This window comes from Ochotona curzoniae, unplaced genomic scaffold (assembly GCF_017591425.1).
Source record: "Ochotona curzoniae isolate NIBS_2020 unplaced genomic scaffold, NIBS_Ocur_1.0 patch188, whole genome shotgun sequence".
Lineage (NCBI taxonomy): Eukaryota > Metazoa > Chordata > Mammalia > Lagomorpha > Ochotonidae > Ochotona > Ochotona curzoniae.
The window spans coordinates 538,450-556,661 of record NW_024466737.1 but is presented as its reverse complement, the minus strand read 5'-3'; the positions used below and the strand labels follow the sequence as shown (position 1 = coordinate 556,661).

Here is an 18,212-nt window from a genome sequence, read left to right as displayed (position 1 = left end):
GACAAAAGCCTCATTGCCCACGTGCATTTCCCCCTCGACCCCACCCCCGGGGTCTGTATGGGACGCTAATCCCGCGCACAAAGCCGGTGGCTGCGCTTTTGTCCGCCGCGCCCGGGCGCTGCGTGGAGCTCAGCGACTGCCGGGCTCTGGAAGGTACCAGCGGCGCGCTGGGGCCCGCCCGGGTTTATTTAGCAGTCCTGGGCTCGGCGCGGGGCTCCTGGCCGAGCCGCTGTTCTCGTAACCATGTACCGGCGCAGCTACGTCTTCCAGACTCGCCAGGAGCAGTACGAGCGCGCCGACGAGGCGCCCGAGCGGCCGGCCGACGGGGCCCGGGGAGCGCCCTCCAGCCTGGCGGCGCTGCAGGGCCTCGGCGAGCGCGTGGCCGCCCACATCCAGCGGGCCCGAGCGCTCGAGCAGCGCCACGTCGCCCTGCGGCGGCAGCTGGACGCCTTCCAGCGTCTGGGCCAGCTGGCCGGTCCCGAGGACGCCCTCGCCCGCTACGTGGAGGGCAACCGCCAGCGCGCCCGGGACCTGGCAGCTGAGCGCAGCCGGCTGGAGCGTCAGGGCGCAGAGGCGCAGCGAGCGCTGGACGAGTTCCGCAACAAGTAAGCGGCGGCGGTCCGCGCGCGCGCGCGCGTGTGTGTGCATGTGTGGAAACAAGGCTGGACGTGGGTCCGGGTTGGCAGTGCAGCTTCGGTTCCCCCGGGCACAGATGAGCTCATTCCCGCCACGTGGCGCATTCCTTGACACCAGTTTCCATTCGGATGGCGCTTCAGAGTGTGCACAATGGAACATTTTTTTCAGCCTTCAAAAGGAAGGAAATTCTGGCGTGGGTTGTTTGGCTTAGTAGCTTAAGGATTCTGGTTGGAGCAGCCCCATTCCCTATCAGAGCTCTGCACCATATTCCAACTTCTTGCCAGTATGCACGCTGGGAGGCAGTAGGTGATGGATTAAGTAGTTGGGCCGTAATACCAGGAAAGACAGCTGGATTGCCATTTCAGCTCCCAGTCTCAGCCTGGCCCACCCTCCAGGCTGCAAGAATTTGGGAGAGTGCACAGCGGATGCACTGTCTTTGCTTGTCTTTTGCCTCTCAAATAAATAAAAGTGATAGAAAATTGTTTCTAAGAAGGAGTCCTGACATGGGCTACAAAGCGGATGAACTTTGAGAAGCCAAAGCTAAGTCAGAGAAGGCACTTGTGAAAAGAACAGTGCTGTGTAATTCCTCTTGGGTCGGATGGTGAGTGCCGTCGCAGCTGTGCAGACGCAGTAGCGTGGAGGTTGCTGGGGCTGCAGTGGAAGGGTTGGTACATAGGGGCCCAGGGTTTTAGAAGAGCTGTGGGGATGAATGCTGATGATGGTGCCACAGTACAGTTAACACCACCGACCTGTACACTCAAAGTAATTGAGTGGGTAATTTTTATGCTTTGTATGTTTCACCACCACGACCAGGAAAAAAAGGGGGAGCGGGGATAGAGGGGCGAGTAGGGAGGGCTTGGCTTGCCTGACGTCGAAGTTTGTTTCTGTCTGGAAGGCAGAATTAAAGAGACAGAGAGGGAGAGAGATCATCCTCACGTGTTCCACGTCCTAGATGGTCACTGGGGCTGGAGATGGGCTGGGCTGGTCCAGGACTCCAGTTGGCACCTTCGTGGGGTGCCAGTGCTGCAGGCGGCAGCTTTAGGTGCTGTGCCACAGTACCAGCCCTTGAGTAAGCACTTATGTCAGTTATGTGACCCTCTGTGATGTCTGAATCCCAGCAGGCTCTGCCTGGGCTTCCAGAAAGCCACAGCCACGTTCTAGGCTGCGGATTGGAGGAAGAGAAATCTGGAGGAGCCCCCATTTCCCTGGAAGTGCCACAGACTGTTGCTTCCTTCCCACTGGTCAAGGCTTTGTCACATGGCACACCTGGCTGCAAGGAAAGCTGGGAAATGTAGTTTATCTTATTGGCAACTGCGTGGTTGCCAAACATCTAGGGCTATAGATTCTGGAAAAAGTGAAATGGGGTGGAGGTAGGGTGGTGGGGCAGGGAGGCAGGGCTGGGGAAAGCTTACAGGCAGGGATCATTTGGGAAGGGGAGGCCTTGCTGTGAATCATGTCTGGGGTCTCAAGTTACACCTGTCATTTCTACAAGTCCAGGAAAACATTGATTAAGAGAGAAAAAAAAAAAAAAACCCTGCTTTTAGCATCTGCTTTATTCACTTTGTGTGTGTTTACATGGATGAGTGGGGGGTGGTGTGAAGGGTCTTCTCGTTGCATCCAGGAAGATCCTCGGGGTCCCCCAGGGGCACAGGGCTTGATGTCTGGTTATTCCACCTGTGTGTTAGTGTGGAGTCCTGCAGAAGCTAAGCCCGAGATGGGACTCTGAGAGCCAGTCACTCTTGTGAGGCGAACCAGGACAACTTGGCAGGGAAGGCAGCTAAAGCTCAGTGCCTGGTGAAGCTTGTTACCAGATACCACTGTGGGCACTGGGAGCTCCACAGGCTGGGTTATCCAAGCAGAGGAGGAGGGAGCCACTCTGTCCCCCTCATGCATGGTGCAATTTTTACCACTTGTTGGCTGCACCTTGGTGTGAGGAGGCGTGGGCAGCAGTGGGCTGCCTAGTGCTGCCTTAGCTACTGCTACACTCTCCCTGAAGGAGAGGGCATGGCACTCAGGCCAAGCGTGTGGTCCACAGGTGGGGCATCGCAGCAGCTGCCCGGCCTCTGATTTGTGTGTCCCCTTTGCAGGTATGAAAATGAGTGCGAGTGTCAGCTGCTGCTCAAAGAGATGCTTGAACGGCTTAACAAGGTGAGTTGGATGCATTGGGGTCAGCGTTGGACCAAGGGCCAGAGCCCAGGTTTCACATGCCTCTTCTTCATGTTGTTTTGGGACTTTTGATTCTTTCCGATAAATGGTGCAGTCTTCACCCTCACACGCCTCTGTTCATCAGATAGGGTCTCATGAGAGAACCATTGGCCATGAAGTGTCCTGGTCATGTGGGGGTCACCAAGGCATGCCAGCCTGACCAGGATCAGTTGCTGGCCGACCTCTCAGACAGCCTGATCCCAGACAGCTCAGTCAGCAGCGATGTGGCCATTGGTTGTGGTCGTCCGGATGCAGTCAGGGCTCTGAGATGGCTGCCCCAAGGGGAGGTCTCCAGAGAGCAGAGAAAACATTATTTGTTTACAAGTTTGTTTGTGAGACAGAGAATTGGAGAGAGAGAGAGAGAGAGAGAGAGAGAGAGAGAGAGAGAGAGATCTACCACTGGTTCACTCTGCAAATGGCCACAATAGCCAGGGCTGGGCCAGGGGGAAGCCAGGAGCCAAGAACTCTGGGTTTCTCATGTGGGTTCCCAGGGCCTTCTTGTTCTCTGTCCATTGAGGTGAAGAGATGAGAATGGATGGGGACTTCACCTCTAGTCTAGATTCTGGCTGGTGAGTCTGCTTATACGGGATCAACAAGAATGCGTCTCTCGGGTCAGTCTCCATGACCACTTGCTTTGGTCTTGCTGGCAGCTGGGGTTTGTCCGTTCTAGGGCATGACCATAGAAAGTCACTGACCCCCACTTTGAATCGTGCTTAGAAAACAGCAGGGTGTGTGTGAAAGTGCGAAGTGTGGCTGCTTTCACACAGCCGTCATGCATAGAGGCTTCCCACGGGTTTCAACCTCCAGGCTTGAGTTCCTGTTTTCTTAACAGCCAGAGATGCTAAAGCTGGCCACTCTTCGCGATGCACGTGGAAGCCAAAGCAATCCCCTCACCTACATGATAGCCGGATTCATTAGAGTTTTTAGCCTTTGGACATGGTAAAAAATTGAGATGACACTGAAATATTCTAGTCTGACGACAGCTCATTGTCACTAAGCATGTATAGATGCAGTTATGGTCCCCAGGAACTTGAGGGTTTGCTTCAAGCAGTAGACTTAAAGGTTTCACTCTCCATTTTTTTCTTTGATATCCTCAGAATTTTGAAAATGAAGGAAAAGTGGTTATTAAAATGTAGCTAACCAGAAATCTTTTAAAGAAGATATTAAAAAAAAATCTTTTCCTATTGGGAAGACAGCTACAGAGAGAGAGCAAGAGCGAGCGAACGAGAGAGGAGAGACAGAGAGATTTTCCATTCATTGTTTCACTCTCCAAATGGCTGCAACTGCTGAAGCTGAGCCTGTCCAGAACCAGGAGCCAGGAGCTCCTGGGTCTCCCACGTGGGTGGTGGGCCCAAGGACAGACGTGGGCCATCCTCCACAGCTTTCCCAGACTACAAGCAGGAAGCTGAATGGCAAGAGGAGCAGCTGAAGCTATAACTGGCACTTATATGGTATGCCGGTACCATAGTGGAGGCTTAACTTGCTACATCATCGTAGCAGCCCCCTAACTAGAAATCTTAATGAACTTGAATATCCTTTAGTAGTTGAGTTTTTAAGGGGTTCCAGATTTCCCTAAATAGGCTGGCCAGGCTGGTTTTCCAGGATATGTTGAATACCAATGGTTTCTTTAATCTCGTTCTCAAAGTGGCTGCAAACGGCTTGGACCAGCGTTTGTGACCCAATTTGTGCCTCTGTTACCTGGAGGGTGTGTGGGACCCAGATCCCTGGGTCTGAGCCCCAGGAATGCTGATCTGGTCTGGGGGTCTTCCAGACTGCTGTGTGAATCTCGGGTCAGTTCCCTGGGTGGTGTGGTCTGGAGCCTGCTTGTTGACAACTGCTGGGTTACTTCTAGAACTGACGCAGCGTCAGGGCTGGGATGTTTTCTAAAATGAAACTGTTGACCCAGAGACTCACTTTGGTACAATCTAGATTCTTCTGCCATTGAAAGCTTTTGACAGTTCAGCTGACAGCACGCAATGCCTCATGAAAACATGAGCGTCCACACATTTTCTGAGTTCTAGCGTACACAAAAGAGAACGGATCCAAAACAAATTCTCCACGACATACCAGCAGCCGCACATTTCAGCGGTGCTTAGTCATCCTCAAGGGCCACTGGTCAGGTGATTGTCATCAGGGCCAGACAATGTGCTTTCGCAAGCTTTTGGGCCATCCCTGCTTGGGGGACAAATCCATGACCAGCTTTCTATCACTGTGATGGACATGACCTTACGAGGGAGATGGGGAGCAGTAGCAGACGCCCTGAGGGATGGAATCAGGGATCAGCCCCCAGCCCTTGACCAGTCCAGAGAAGCCCAAGGCAGACTCCTGTTCTCACATTTTCTTTGACTGTCCATTAACTCACTGACCCACTGGGCTTTGTGGCTCAGCACTCCAATCTGCCAAGGTTGACTCTTGGTCTTGAGCTGTACTTGGCTAAACCCCAAGGTTCCCTAGAGAAAGCTGAAGGGTGGATGGGGGTGCCTGTGTCCCCTCCTGTCCTTTACAAAGAGTATCTTGGCTTTGCTATGTGCGTTGGCTCTCATGGGAGAGTTTGAAAGATGGCAGCTATCACTTAAAAGAAGTTGCCCTGATGGTCTTCTAACTCTAAAGCCTTGAACATGTGCTCCCTGCAGAATCAACAACGAGAGTTCCCAGGATCCTGCTTTCAGTGCTTCAGCTCTAGCAATGGTGGCTGAGTCATGGAGGGAGAGCTGTACTATAAGTGGAGATGATTAGAACTTGCCAATCTGCCTTGTCCTTAGCAGAGTTCAGAGAGCTGGAGGGAAGGCAGAAAAACCTTTGGAGGGACTGGCTCAAGCTCTTCATCCAGCTCGCCTTCTCCTTGGCCCCAGCATTAGCCAAGCCTCTGTCATGCAGTATCCCCAACCCCAGGGGTGGACGTCACTCCACAACAATCCATTGCCTCTAGGGTTTGGTTTCTTCCTGTCATTGTGGTTCTGCTAAGGGGCTGATAGGCACTTGATCCAGGCTGTCCAATCCCAGCTGAGAACCCCCAGATTTCAGTCAACAAGCAGGTGGGAAACCTCTCGCTCTCTCCTCACTCCCCTTCCCACATACATAAATCTTTCTGTTGAGGCATACTTAGGCAGAACAAGAGAGAGAGAGAGAGAATCACTCATCTGCTCCCCAAATCACTCATCTACTCCCCAAATGCCTGTAATGGCCTGGCCAGGACCAGGTTGAATTTGGGAGCAGGCAGCTCATTCTAGGACTTGCAGTGATCCAGCCACTTGTGCACTCGCTGTTGCCCTGCAGGGAGGTGGGATCAGCAGCTGCAGCTGGGAAGTGGGCCCTGGTTTTCTGATGTAGCACCTGGGCGTTTGGATTGCCAGGCCAAACGTCTGCCCCAGGATGTGTGTTTTCTTGAGCGCCCTCACGCTGGTCAACTTCAGGCCTCTGAGGCAGGGTCACCATAGCAGGTGCCTGGGCTGTGACTGTCTGTCCTCACAGGAAGCCGACGACGCGTTGCTGCACAACCTGCGGCTTCAGATTGAGGCCCAGTTCCTGCAGGATGACATCACAGCAGCCAAGGACAGGTACAAGAAGGTAACCATGCCCCTACTCCTGGAAAACCTGCCTGGGGCTTGTCAGAAGGGCCCAGGGCCACCTTGAGCCACGCTGGGCCTGGCGTGTTCAGAGGAGCAGGCAAGGGTGGGCATGTTGGCGATGGGGGGGCTGTGTGTGTCTCAGTGTGGGGAGCCTGTGCATCGTGTCTCCCGTTTACAAAGTGACTTTATTGGACACTGTCCTGCTTAAGCCAGTGCTTAAACAGCGCTCTTCCAACTGCAGAAATAATAATAAAAAAGAAAGGGGAGTTGTAGTTCGTGGAAGGAATGTAGTCATTCAAGTGTTTCTCTTCCTGCCATGCCCTGATCACCACAGCACCAATTTCTCACAGTCTTCACTTTGGAAGGAGAGGGGTTCCTGCCCCCTCCCCTCACCCCCGCCCCATGGCCCAGGGACCTCACCTTTGTGAACTGCAGGGCTGGGTTCGCCTATCCAGCCAAGGAAGCTGTGTGGGTTGGCCAGTGGGGCAGCTCTGCAGCGCCCGCAGACCAGGACACGGTCCTCACCCTCGGTGAGCTCTGACCCTCCCACTGTGCCTATTTACCACCTGGGCACTTTGTCCAAGCAGCCCGAGGCTGCTGTGTCCGATAGGGCTGTGTGGATGATCTGCTGCCCCTGTGAGCAGGTGGGAGTTGATGTCTCACATACCCCAGCTTCCTCTCGCCTGTATGGCGGCTTCTGCTTCTGCTCTGGGACCCACAGAACCCCCTTGCGGATGGAGTCTTAGGTGCCCCAGTGGTGACTCGTTGATAACCCACCCCTCACTGCTGACTTCCTCCCATCTCCCTCCACAGTCCAGCTTCCTGGTGTCGCTGCCCAGAGCAGGTGGTCTCACTCTGAGCCTGCCGTCAGAGGCCACTTCTCGGGGAACCCACACTAAGGCATGGTGATGCAGGTGCATCCACGCCTGGCTTGTGCTGGGCAAACCTGTGATTCTGCACCAGGGCCACGAGGGCCCTGCGCTGTGGCTCTGTGTGCTAGCACTCTCGCTCCTGACAGGTGTCCCCCCTTCCCCTCTCCTTCCCTGTTTCCTGCTTCTGGACTCACTGGACTCTCCTGCTAGGAGCAGGGCCTGGGGTGTGATTCTAGTCCAGGCCTTTTTTTTTTTAGGCCACTGAGAATAATCAAGATGAAGTGGCTCATGTAATATGCTTCCCCGGCTTCCTCTGCGGATTCCCCTGACAGAGAAGGTGGAGAGAGAGATAGAGAGATGAAAGCTTGCGTGATTGGTGTTTGAGTGGAGGACTCGGGGAGAAGCAAGCAGGGAGCTATGGGCTCAGGTCCCCCGGCCCCCTGACCCCGCCAGCCCTGACTGCCACTCTTGGGGGTGCTGGGAGTGTGGGGTGTGACTGTCACGTGGCCTGCAGGTTGGCCTGTCCTTTCTTTCATTCCGGGGTGTCATTTAGCTGAGGTAGCTCTTGGGAGAAGGCCTCATCTTGTTCACAGAGCTGGAGACAGGAGTGTTGCCCAGCAAGGGACCAGGTGTCCCTGCAGAAGGCTTACTCTGCTTTATAGATGAATTTGCATTTCAGGAGAGTTAAAAAAAAAAAAAGAAGCTTTTTTATTTGAAAAAGTTACAGAGAAGGAGAGAGATGTCTTCCATCTGCTAGTTCACTCCCTAGATGGTTGCAATGGCCAGGGCTGGGCCAGGCTGAACCCGGGAGCCATGAACTTCTTCCAGGTCTCCCTCATGAATGCAGGGGCCCAAGCGCCTGGGCCATCCTCCACTACTTTTCCTAGGTCATTATCAGGGAGCTGTATTAGAAATGGAGCAGCGGAGACACAAACCGGTGCCCATATGGGATGCTGGCATGGCACGTAGCAGCTTTACCCATATGCTACAATGCCAGCCCTCTCAGGAGGTTTTCATGGCTAGCCCGTGGCCACACATATTCAGTAGGTCCCAGGCCTGGCTGACTGAAGCCCTGTGCTGATGTCCGACAGGGTTCTGGGTGCTCCTGGGTTCCTGACAGCTCCATGTTTCTCCTGGGCCTCTGCCATGCAGGGCTCTATGAGGACAACAGGCAGCTGATGGGAGACGGGCAGGTAAACCCAGCCGCCATGTACTCTTCGGCCCCTTTCTCATGGGAATGCAAGGAGGTGTGCTGTGTCAGTGGCAGTGACGGGTCCAGGGGTGGGCTGGCCCATCACTGTTTTCTCGGCCCTGACTTAATCCCAGTCTGTCCTGTTTGTGTTGGGAGAACATGGAGGAGGATCCCCTCCTGGGTGCACCTGTTGCTATGCAGAAACCTGGGCAGCTCAAGAGGAACTGAGAATGTTCTGCTCTCCCCACAGAATCTTCTGGAAATCCAGGCCTATGTCAGCATCCTGCATCAGATCATGCAGACGGCTCCTCAGGTGCCCACCGGTGAAGGTGGGATAAAGGAGGTAAGGACGGAGCCTCGGCCACTGCGGGAAGCAGCTGAGGCCCACAGTCCTGGCCTCGGAGCCCTGGACAGACCCGGGGTATAGGCTGACTTGGGCTCCCACACTGCACATGGCTCTGTAGCTGACTCCTGTTGCTGTGACACATGATGACATAGCAATATTCGTCGGCCCTCACTCTCCCTGGCCATTGGCTTAGGTATCTTCTCTCCAGAGTCAGGAAACGACTTTAGGGCAAAAGCGGGGAGGAGGGTACTCAACGTCCTCAACACAGCAGAGACTGCAGGCCACCCCCGCCCCACCCTGAGCTCACAGTGCCACTGCCCGTGTCCTCTCCTGGGTGGTGTCCTAGGATGACTCAGATGGTGGTGGGGTGGGGAGTGTACCCAACACACATTTATGTGTCACAGTTCTGGCCGCTGGAGGCCAGGGTCAGGGTGCCCAGGGTGGTTCCCCCAGACCTGCCGTCTCAAGGCGACCAGCAGAAAGAAGTCTGGGATCTCTAACTTCCTCCGTCACAGGCCCCACCCTCCTGGCCTGGACAGCATGCATCATCCCTGAGGGCCCCGCCTCCTTCCCCATCACCTTTGGGTGGGGAGCTTGGGGCTTCCACTGTGCATATTACACAGAGGGCAAGCGACCTTCGTCCTTTGCTCTTTGCGATTCCTCCCATGTGTGTCTTCCCCATGAAGGAGAGGCTCCTGACGGAACGGGAGGTGTCGGCCCTGCGCAGTCAGCTGGAGGAGGCCCAGGAGGCACTGTCCCACCTGCAGGCACAGAGGGCGGAGCTGCAGGCCCAGGTATGCGTCTGCCGGGCGTCCACACCATGCGTGTGAATCAGGGCTCATGCCGTGCGTGTGGATAAGAGTTTCCCACAGCTCTCTGGACACAAACGAATGCCCAGCACTGCAGGGCAGAACTCAGTGTTCCCGGTAGGTTGTCAAGGCTCCTGGCACGGCCTGGACCCTGAGGGGTGTCCCAAGACGCACGCATGACTCTGCGTGCCCAAACTGGAAGGATCCGCAGGGTGAAGGGCAATGGAGGACAGGGAGCATGTGAGTCCCCAGCCCCTCTTGGCTCCCCGAGTTACACTCCTCCCCGGGAGGGGACGGCTGCCTTGCCTCCCCAGAGCTGTGTCTTGCCCGGGTGATACTTAGTAAGTATCAAAACCAGACCCGTGTGGAAATTCTTATCCTGTGCTTCCTCTTGGTAACATTTTTGGATCTAAATTATACTGCAGGGAGTGGTCTGCTTCCGGTTAGAAGTGTGTCAGCGTGCAGCTCGCATCCCCAGGCCCCTGTCTCCCTTCAGGCGATGCCGTCTCAGCAGGCTTGGCGGAACCGCTGTGCCTGTGGTTGCGGTTCTTCTTGCTAATGAGCGCCAAGGATCGTGGCCCTTGGTGCCAACAGCTCTTCCTCTCTCGCTGGCCATTCTGACCTCATCTGGAACTTGTTGGAAATGCGCGAAGACAAGTTCACGGGCACATCTCAGACCAGCTGAACCAGGAACTCTGTAGCGGAGCCTACAGTGCCTATTGTAACCAAGCCCTTTGGGGTGTGTGGACGGGTGCTGTGCAGGCCCCGTCTGGAGAGACCCCTACTATGAGACTGGCCCAGTAGCACCTGCAATTAGAGCTGTCTGAGATGGGGGGGACCTCTCTTTCAAGTAGACGCCACACAGACGTCTAGCACCCCTGGAGATGGCGGGAGAGGACAGGGGACATACAGCTGTTCTCTGTGAACTCATTAGTGACAAAAATCGTTCTCTTGAAAGTCACCGTGCACCATCTAGTGGTGAGATTTGGTAAGACAATGAAGTATCCTTGGATTTCTTGTTTACACCGTCATTATAAAAAAAAGATATTTATTTTTTATTTGAAAGGAAGATTTACAGAGAGAGGAAAAGACAGAGATCCTTCATCTGCTGGTTCATTCTCCAAATGGACACAACGACTGGAGCTGAGCTAATCTGAAGCTAGGAGCTGGGAGCTTCTTCTGGGTCTTCCATTTGGGTGCAGGGGTCCAAGATGACTTGAGTCTTCTTCCATTGCTTTCCCAGGCCACAAGCAGGGAGCGGGGTTGGAAGTGGAGCAGCTGGGACCAAAACCAGCACTCATATGGAATCTGGTGCTGCAAGGCAGAGGATTAGACTGTTGATCCACTGCACCTGCCCAGTTTATATAATTTTATTTAAAAATTTTAGTTGTGGGAAAGAGATAGAGATAATAGAGAGAGGAGCATGCTTGCATCCACTGGTTCCTACTCAGATACCTGCAACAGAACCGAAGCTGGAAGCTGGGAACTTAATCCAGGTCTCCCATGTGGGTGGCAGGGACCCAGTTACAGGAGCCCTGTGAAGCTAGAAGCTCGATTTCCCCAGCTGCCCCCAATTTCTTAAAAAAAAAAAAAAATAATGACCTTGGGTGTGTGGGGTGCCAGAAGGGTGAGGTGGAACTCAGCCAGCCCTCTGGGTGGGGTTCCTTGTCAGATTCCTTGTCCTGTCTCGGCCACACATGATGGGATTTCCTACTTGTCTTCTCCCACTGTGTGGCCATGCTCGGCTCCCCACACTTTTTTTTGTTTGTTTGTTTGCTGAGTGGAAACATGCCAGGAGGGGATCCACGTGGGGGATCCGCCAGGCTCTCTGGGCCTGTAGGGGGAGCAGCCGCTGGGGCTTGCCTGTTGCTGTGGGGCAGTGGGGGATGCACAGGTGACAGAGTGTGTGTATCTGCTCCTGTGTCCACCAGCCACGGGGAGGAGGCCGAAAGGCAGGGAAGCATCTGACACCCCAGCGAGGCTTGGCTCCTGCTGTGGTATTCATCAGCTGTTTCACCTGAATGACTCAGTTTCTTCATCTGTCAAGTGGGACCATTAACAATAGGTAATATTGGGTGTGAGGTTGACCAGTTGTCCCAGATGGGAGCTCAGCCTCAACTTTGGACCATGTAGTTTGATGAGAACATGGAAGCAAATAGCAACAACAGAGTCTCCCCAGACACAGTTTTTTTTTTTTTATGATGAGACATTTCAAACATAGGGGAAAGTAGGGGCATGGTCTCATGAGCCATGGGAACCCTCCGCTCCCAGCTCCAACACAGAGCCCTTCTTGGGTTCCAGGCACTGTGCCTTCATGGAGTTCTGAAACACTCCGTGCTGCTCAGGAGCATTTCCTGAACACAGGCACACTGGTGCACACGTAGCTGCCCTGGGAGCTGGCAGTGTGACTTGCTCTGTGACATTGCAGGTGATTGACTTTGGTTTTTTTTTTTCTTTCTTGAGAGGAACAGAAACTTGATGAGAGCCATTGAAACTGGAAGGGCACTGGTTAACTTTCTTTTGAAATCATTTTAGATTTCTGAGAAGTTAGCAAAAAACCCCCCAGGGCTTTCCCGCCCCTGTGCACTGCAGCTGCCTTCCCCAGAGGTGAGCATCCTGGTGCTCACAGGCTGGAGGCTGGGGGGCAGGGGTTTTGGGGGACAGTTTTCCAGCATGCCCTGCTGTTGTCGATGCTGTGGGACTGTCCTGCTGACCCCCCTCCCCCACCCCAAGCTTTGTCCTTGTCCAGGATCCAGCTGGCGCTGTAAGTGTCCCCATCGGGACCACCCTCTGAGTTTCTCCTCTCATGACCCAACTGCTTTTCTGAAAGATTCCAGGCCAGTTATTGGGGGCTCACCCCTCTTGCTGCTTTCTGAGGTTTGGGTTGAGGTTGTGCATTTGGGGTAAGACCGCCAGAGTCCAGTGTCACAGGAGGAAACAGCCTGTTGTGTTGCTGGGCTGCCCTTAGATGTATCTGAATTGCATTTTCCATGGATCTTTTGAAGTGTCCTTGGTCAGTCTTTCCTTCCTTCTTTCTTTCCTTCCTTCCTTCCTTCCTTTCTCTCCCTCTCTTTCTTTCTCTACTGGCTATCAGATCTCTGCTAAGTCATTAAAATAGGAAGAATGATGTAGTTTATGTGAATTCCATGCATAAACTCATGGAGGGTTGTTTTGATTTTCTGGGCGTGTCACCTGTAAACTGCTTTGGAGAGCAGGTCGATCCCAGAGCCAGGTGGATGTTTGGGCAATGTTCAGGGTCTCCATTCTGCTTGTGCTTAAGAATCACAAGGGGACCTACAGCCGGTCTCTTGCTGGCAGAGGCCCACGGCCTGCGCTGGCTGGGAGGCCAGGCTGGGTTTCCACATGCGCAGCATGTCTCTGCCCTGCAGACGTCCACCCTGGAACAAGCCATCAAGAACGCCCACGAGTGCTACGACGACGAGATTCAGCTGTACAACGAGCAGATCGAAACCCTGCGCAAGGAGATCGAAGAGACGGAGCGCAACCTCGAGAAGTCAACCTATGATTGCCGGCAGCTGGCCATCGCCCAGCAGACGCTCAAGAACGAGCTGGAGCGGTACCATCGCATCATTGAGATTGAAGGCAACAGGTGTGCGGACGCAGAGAGCTGGGAAAGAAACACAACTTCCCCCCTGACCGCGGGGAGCTTGAATGTCGGTGGGGGAGACAGGTCGATGAGTGAGCTTTCGGTGAGGTGTGACAGGTGCCATGGAGAAAGTGATGGAGGGAGGTGAGGAGGGCTGGGGATGCTGGAAGTTTGGTAAGGAAGAGGCTGCTGGGACGACTGCTCCCCTCCCCGCTCCAGGCTTCTGGGTTCCCAGTGTCCCAGCAGGTGGGTGGTGATGTGGGGTATTCAGGGTGAGGTTGCCGGTGCAGGGATACTGCTGGTGTCAGCTGCCCTGCTTGCCTTAAATCCGTCAGCCTGGATTGGTCAGCCTTATGTTGTTTTCCAGCATATAAGTGTACATCTGCTACAAATTGTATGTAGGTGTGGGCTTTGGCTTGGGGTACCAGCATTACCTGAACGCTTGCCAGGCCAGTCCTGACCGCTGAGAAGTCTCTCAAAAGTTCCCCTGGGCATGGATGTTGAGCGTTGTAGGTTGGATGCTGAAAGACCATCTGCCATCCTGTTGTAGGGCTTGGCTTCAGTTTCCAGCTCCAGCCAACTTCCGGTGCTGCTCTGACCCTGGGAGCTCAAATTGCTGGGTTGCTGTTAAGAGTTCTGGGCTCCCAGCTTCAGCCTGGTCCAGCCCTGGCTGTTGTGGGCATGGAGGGGATGAAGCAGCAGGTGGGAGCTGTACCTATTTTTCTGCCTCTCAAATAAAGAAAATGATTCTTGAAAAATCACGTGTCACGAGCAGTTGGATCTGGAGGAAGCTGTGTTCTCTTTTGTTCAATCTTAGTGTATCTCTTGTTCCTAGCCACTTGATCGACTTGAGGAATTCCAATGGTGTCATTTTCTTTCTGGTTCTTCCCGTCAGGTTGAGCTCTGCCTTCATAGAGACTCCTATGGCCCTGTTCACACCTAGCCAGGGACCCTCTCTCAGCCTGGGATCCGGTGGGAAAGGTAATAGTCCCCAGCTCTGCCCTCTGTATGCTCCTCCCTCCCTCCCCTTTTCCCTTCCGTCTCCTCCAACTCTCCTTCCTTCTTCCCTTCCTCCCTGCCTTCAGCCTTCCCTCTCTCCTCTCCCCTTCCCTTCTCCCACTCCGTCCCCGCCTTGTATCCCTTCTTCTTCCTGACTTGGTCGTTCATGCACGCTTCTAGTTCGACTGGAAATGCAATGTTCTTATGTGAGGGAGGTCTTCTCCTTTTGCTCTTCAACACAAGCCCTTGGATGCTAAATACCCGAGTCAAAGCACACATAAGGAGAACATTGTGAGCTGGGGGTGTAGGCCCCTCGGGTACTCCCTCCCTGGGTAGGGGGTGACACTGAGGGCAATCATAATGCAGATTCACTTCTTGTTTCTTCGTGTTGGCCTGAAGTAAATATTGATTTGGAGGAGGGTGTCTCACAATGTTAAGGAAGAAATGGTAAGAAGTCTATTTTGGTGCAAAAATATTTTGATCTCCACGCAGTCTTTTTGCCGGAGTCCAGCTCCAGCCGAGTTTGGAACTCGAGAAGGGTGTGTAGAGCAGCTGTAGAAAAGAAGATAAATGGACCACTACAATTTCATGATCATAATGGACAAATGCAAGAAAGCTGTCCCCTTTCCACAGAAACCCTCACGAGCTCTGGCACAGACTTTTCACGTCATGGTCAAGTGGGTGTTTCCAAGAATAATTCTGCCGTTTGTTTCACCTTAAAGCTCTCAGTGGAAGTGCTCAATAGATGGTGCCTATCAGTCAGTAACACATTCCTACTACAAGCCTCATTCTACAACTCAATCTGGATTCAGTTAAGGGAAGAAATGCATCACAAAGAAAAGTAGAGCCTAAAGATCAAGGAAAGAATGAAACCCTAAATATAGGTCCTTTGATTAGGTCTCCCATGTGGGTACAGGGTCCCAGGGCTTTGAGCCATTCTCGACTGCTTTCCCAGGCCACAAGCAGGGAGTTAGAAGGGAAGTAGAGCAGCTGGAATATGAACTGCTGCCCACATGGGATCCCAGCACATGTAAGGCAAAGACTTTAGCCACTAGGCTACGGAGCTGGGCCCGCCATGCATTTATATTTCATTTTATCATTTCCACAAACTTGTGTGCGTGTGTGATGCATCTGCCACCCACCTATACATTCATGTACCCGTCCATCCATTCACCCAAAAGGCAGAGTGACAAGGAGAGAAGAAGAGACAGGGAGAAAACCTACTTACTTGCTCACTTCTCAATGGCCACTAACAGCAAAGCTGGGAACCAGGAACCCCATCCTGGTCTCCTATGTGGGTGCAGGAGTCTGAGCCCTTGGGCCACAATCTGTTGTTTTCGTAGGCACATCAGCCAGAAAAAGATGGGGAGAAGGGAGAATGAAGAGAAAGAAACTGCTTGCAACAGCCGGGGTTGGCCCAGACCAGGCCAAAGTCACGGGTCGTGAGCTCAGTCTCTCCTATGGGTGTGGCAGGGACCCAGCTGCTTCTTCTTAGGGTGTACCTGGTTAGGAAGTTGGGATCCAGAGGGACCCAGGACCTCTGATAGGGGAACAAGGGACCCTGAGCAATATCTTAGCTGCCACCCCAATGCCTTATCTTTTTATTCCATTCCCCCCTTGTTTTGATGTCACCTCCATATCATTGACTTACTGCCTCTGTTTCTCTGTGTGTTTGTGTATTTTAGACCTTACCAGGGCTGTGCAGGATATAACAACGGCTAAACCCAGACAAAAAGGCCTCCCCAAGAGTGTTCCAAGGAGAAAAGAGATCCTGGCCCAAGATAAAGGCGACAGACCCCAGGAGGATGTGTCTTCCAAAGGCCCGGAAAACACCATGGTGGTGCAGGGGGCACTTACAGACAAGGAGGAGCCTAGACCTGAGCTGGGGGCTGGGGTGGCAAGTCAACCAAAGCAGGAAGGAGTCCTGGAGGATGTGCCAGATGGGGGCCAGATAAGCAAAGCCTTTGGGAAACTCTGCAAGATGTTCAAGGAGCAAACGCATAATTCCCAGGAGCCCGAGCCCCCTGCCGACCTCTTCACCAAGGGGCGGCACGTGCTGGTCACTGGCGAGGCCAGTCACGTGGACCCCGGCTTCTGCCCCTCCTCCATCCCAGCCAAGGGTGGGGTGGTGGTCTCCATCATAGATGACGTCAAGCCTCTCGATGACCATGGGGAACCCTCTCCTGAACAGCCCAAGCCTCCTCAGGAGAATGGCCAGGAGGAGCCCCAGGAGGGAGAAGAGGGTTCCCTGAGCAGCCAGAAGTCTACAGACAAGGAGAGCGAGGGAAGCAGCCAAGACTCCAAGGGTCCCGGGGAGAAAGAAGACAGCCCAAAGGAGGAAGACAAGGAGCCCCAGAGACCATGCGCTGGGGCCGTGCCTGGGCCAGGGGGGCCAGCTGCCCCGCAGGCTGAGAAGCCCCAGCCAGGTCGGGATGCATCACCAGGGCGTGGGCATGGGCAGGGGACGAGGAGTGGCAGCCTGCCGGACAAAGGCTGTCCCAGGGCTCTAGCATACAAGAAGGTGGAAGTGGTAGAATCCATTGAGAAGATTTCCACGGAGAGCATCGAGACCTACGAGGAGACGGCCGTGATCGTAGAGACTGTGGTTGGGAAGACGAAGGCCAACAAGATGAAGCCTGGGGAGAAGGGATCTTAACCCAGCCGGGCTCCCTGGGTGGGGCATGCAGCTTCCTGCATGGGCTTTGGTAGTTTAGGACATGTGCTACAAGAATAAGGGTGCCCACTTGCGTGACTTCGTGACATCAACATTTACCCCTCTGGCCTTGCCATTAAAGCGTTTTCTTTGCTTGCACCTCCCTTGCCTGGTCAATAGCCGCCTTGGGGTTGTAGGCAGGTAAGCTCAGGGTGCTCAGCTCAGTGGCCCCTGCAGCCAACCTTGCTCAGCGAAGAAGCCCGCTTGGCCCTGGGCTCAGCCAGCAGGCAGTTGCTTAGATACTTAGGCGGGATCTGGATTCCACACAGCAACATGCTTAGGGATTGGTGACCCTGGCACTTCATCCTTCCCTCTTAAAAATACACATGTGTGCTGGCACGAGTGACTGTTCCCTTGAAGATAAGGCGGCTACAAGTGTAGAGTTTAGTCTGGGTTCCTTCAGAAGCTGAGGGCGAAACAAGTGTTTGAACACAGGAAGTTTTCGTTGATACCTGTTTGTGAGAGAGACGCCATCCGCAGTCCCTAGGTCTGAGTTCCACTGAGGAGCTGTGTGCATGCGGGAGAGTGTATCCTTGCTGGAGAGAGGAAGCTGGGCTATAGAGCCCCCAGCTCCTGCCTGTTGCTGCTGGTGGTGGTGGGGGGCAGTGGGGGCACTCTCGTGTGTTGACTCACAGGCCCAGATGCAAGGGTGTTGCTGTTTGGAGGTTGTTACCAGACACATTTGGTGGGTTCTTTCCTCAGCTTAATACAGAAATGAAAAGCCAGGAACCCGGTTACAGAGAATTTGTGAAGGGACCAGGTGGGCAGGGAAAGAGGGAGGGGAAACACCTGCTGAGAGAAAGCCAAGAAAGCCTGGAGGTGTGGTGCCTCTGCCAAGGAGAGAGAGAGAGAGAGAGAGACAGTAAAGGGGTCTTTGAAAGGGTCTGGGGTTTTAAGCCTTCTCTGGTCCCTCTTTGTTGGGCAGGAACCTACAGTTAAGCAGTTCCACATTGGTGGTCTCTTAACCAGTTAGGAAATAGCTGGGCCATGCTTGTGCCTCCCACCTGAAGGTGTGACCAAAATTTCAGCAGGCTTGGACTTCTCAGAGGTCAGGCACAGAAGTACGCAGGAGCAAGAAGGGCCCAGAGCATGGAGCCAGGACACAGGCACGTTGCTACATTAGTTTCTTGTTCAGCAGTCAGTGACTGAGTCCTTCAGGTGGAGCATGTGCTGTGTGCCACCTGACTACTAGGCTGGTAAAGGGAGGTTTTCCCAGATTTATTGAGGGTCTGAATGACTGGGGTCTATCCCTATCCTAGCGGAA

General features: G+C 53.9%; 1 protein-coding gene across 1 annotated transcript; it reads left to right on the top strand.

Moving 5' to 3' along the window:
- Nucleotides 1–243: 243 nt before the first annotated feature.
- On the top strand, nucleotides 244–16,891 carry LOC121166639 (filensin-like). Its single transcript, XM_040995858.1, has 8 exons — nucleotides 244–605; nucleotides 2,724–2,784; nucleotides 6,313–6,408; nucleotides 8,725–8,817; nucleotides 9,507–9,614; nucleotides 13,019–13,239; nucleotides 14,132–14,217; nucleotides 15,921–16,891. Exons 1-8 carry the CDS (start codon nucleotides 244–246, stop codon nucleotides 16,889–16,891), a joined length of 1,998 nt encoding a protein of 665 aa, XP_040851792.1.
- Nucleotides 16,892–18,212: the final 1,321 nt, after the last annotated feature.

Excerpts from the sequence above, each read along its gene's own strand:
- LOC121166639 (XM_040995858.1), top strand. The coding sequence starts at position 244 with ATGTACCGGCGCAGCTACGTCTTCCAGACTCGCCAGGAGCAGTACGAG. Across the intron at positions 13,240-14,131 it reads ATTGAGATTGAAGGCAACAG|GTTGAGCTCTGCCTTCATAG; the intron begins GTGTGCGGACGC and ends TCTTCCCGTCAG. Across the intron at positions 14,218-15,920 it reads CCTGGGATCCGGTGGGAAAG|ACCTTACCAGGGCTGTGCAG; the intron begins GTAATAGTCCCC and ends TGTGTATTTTAG.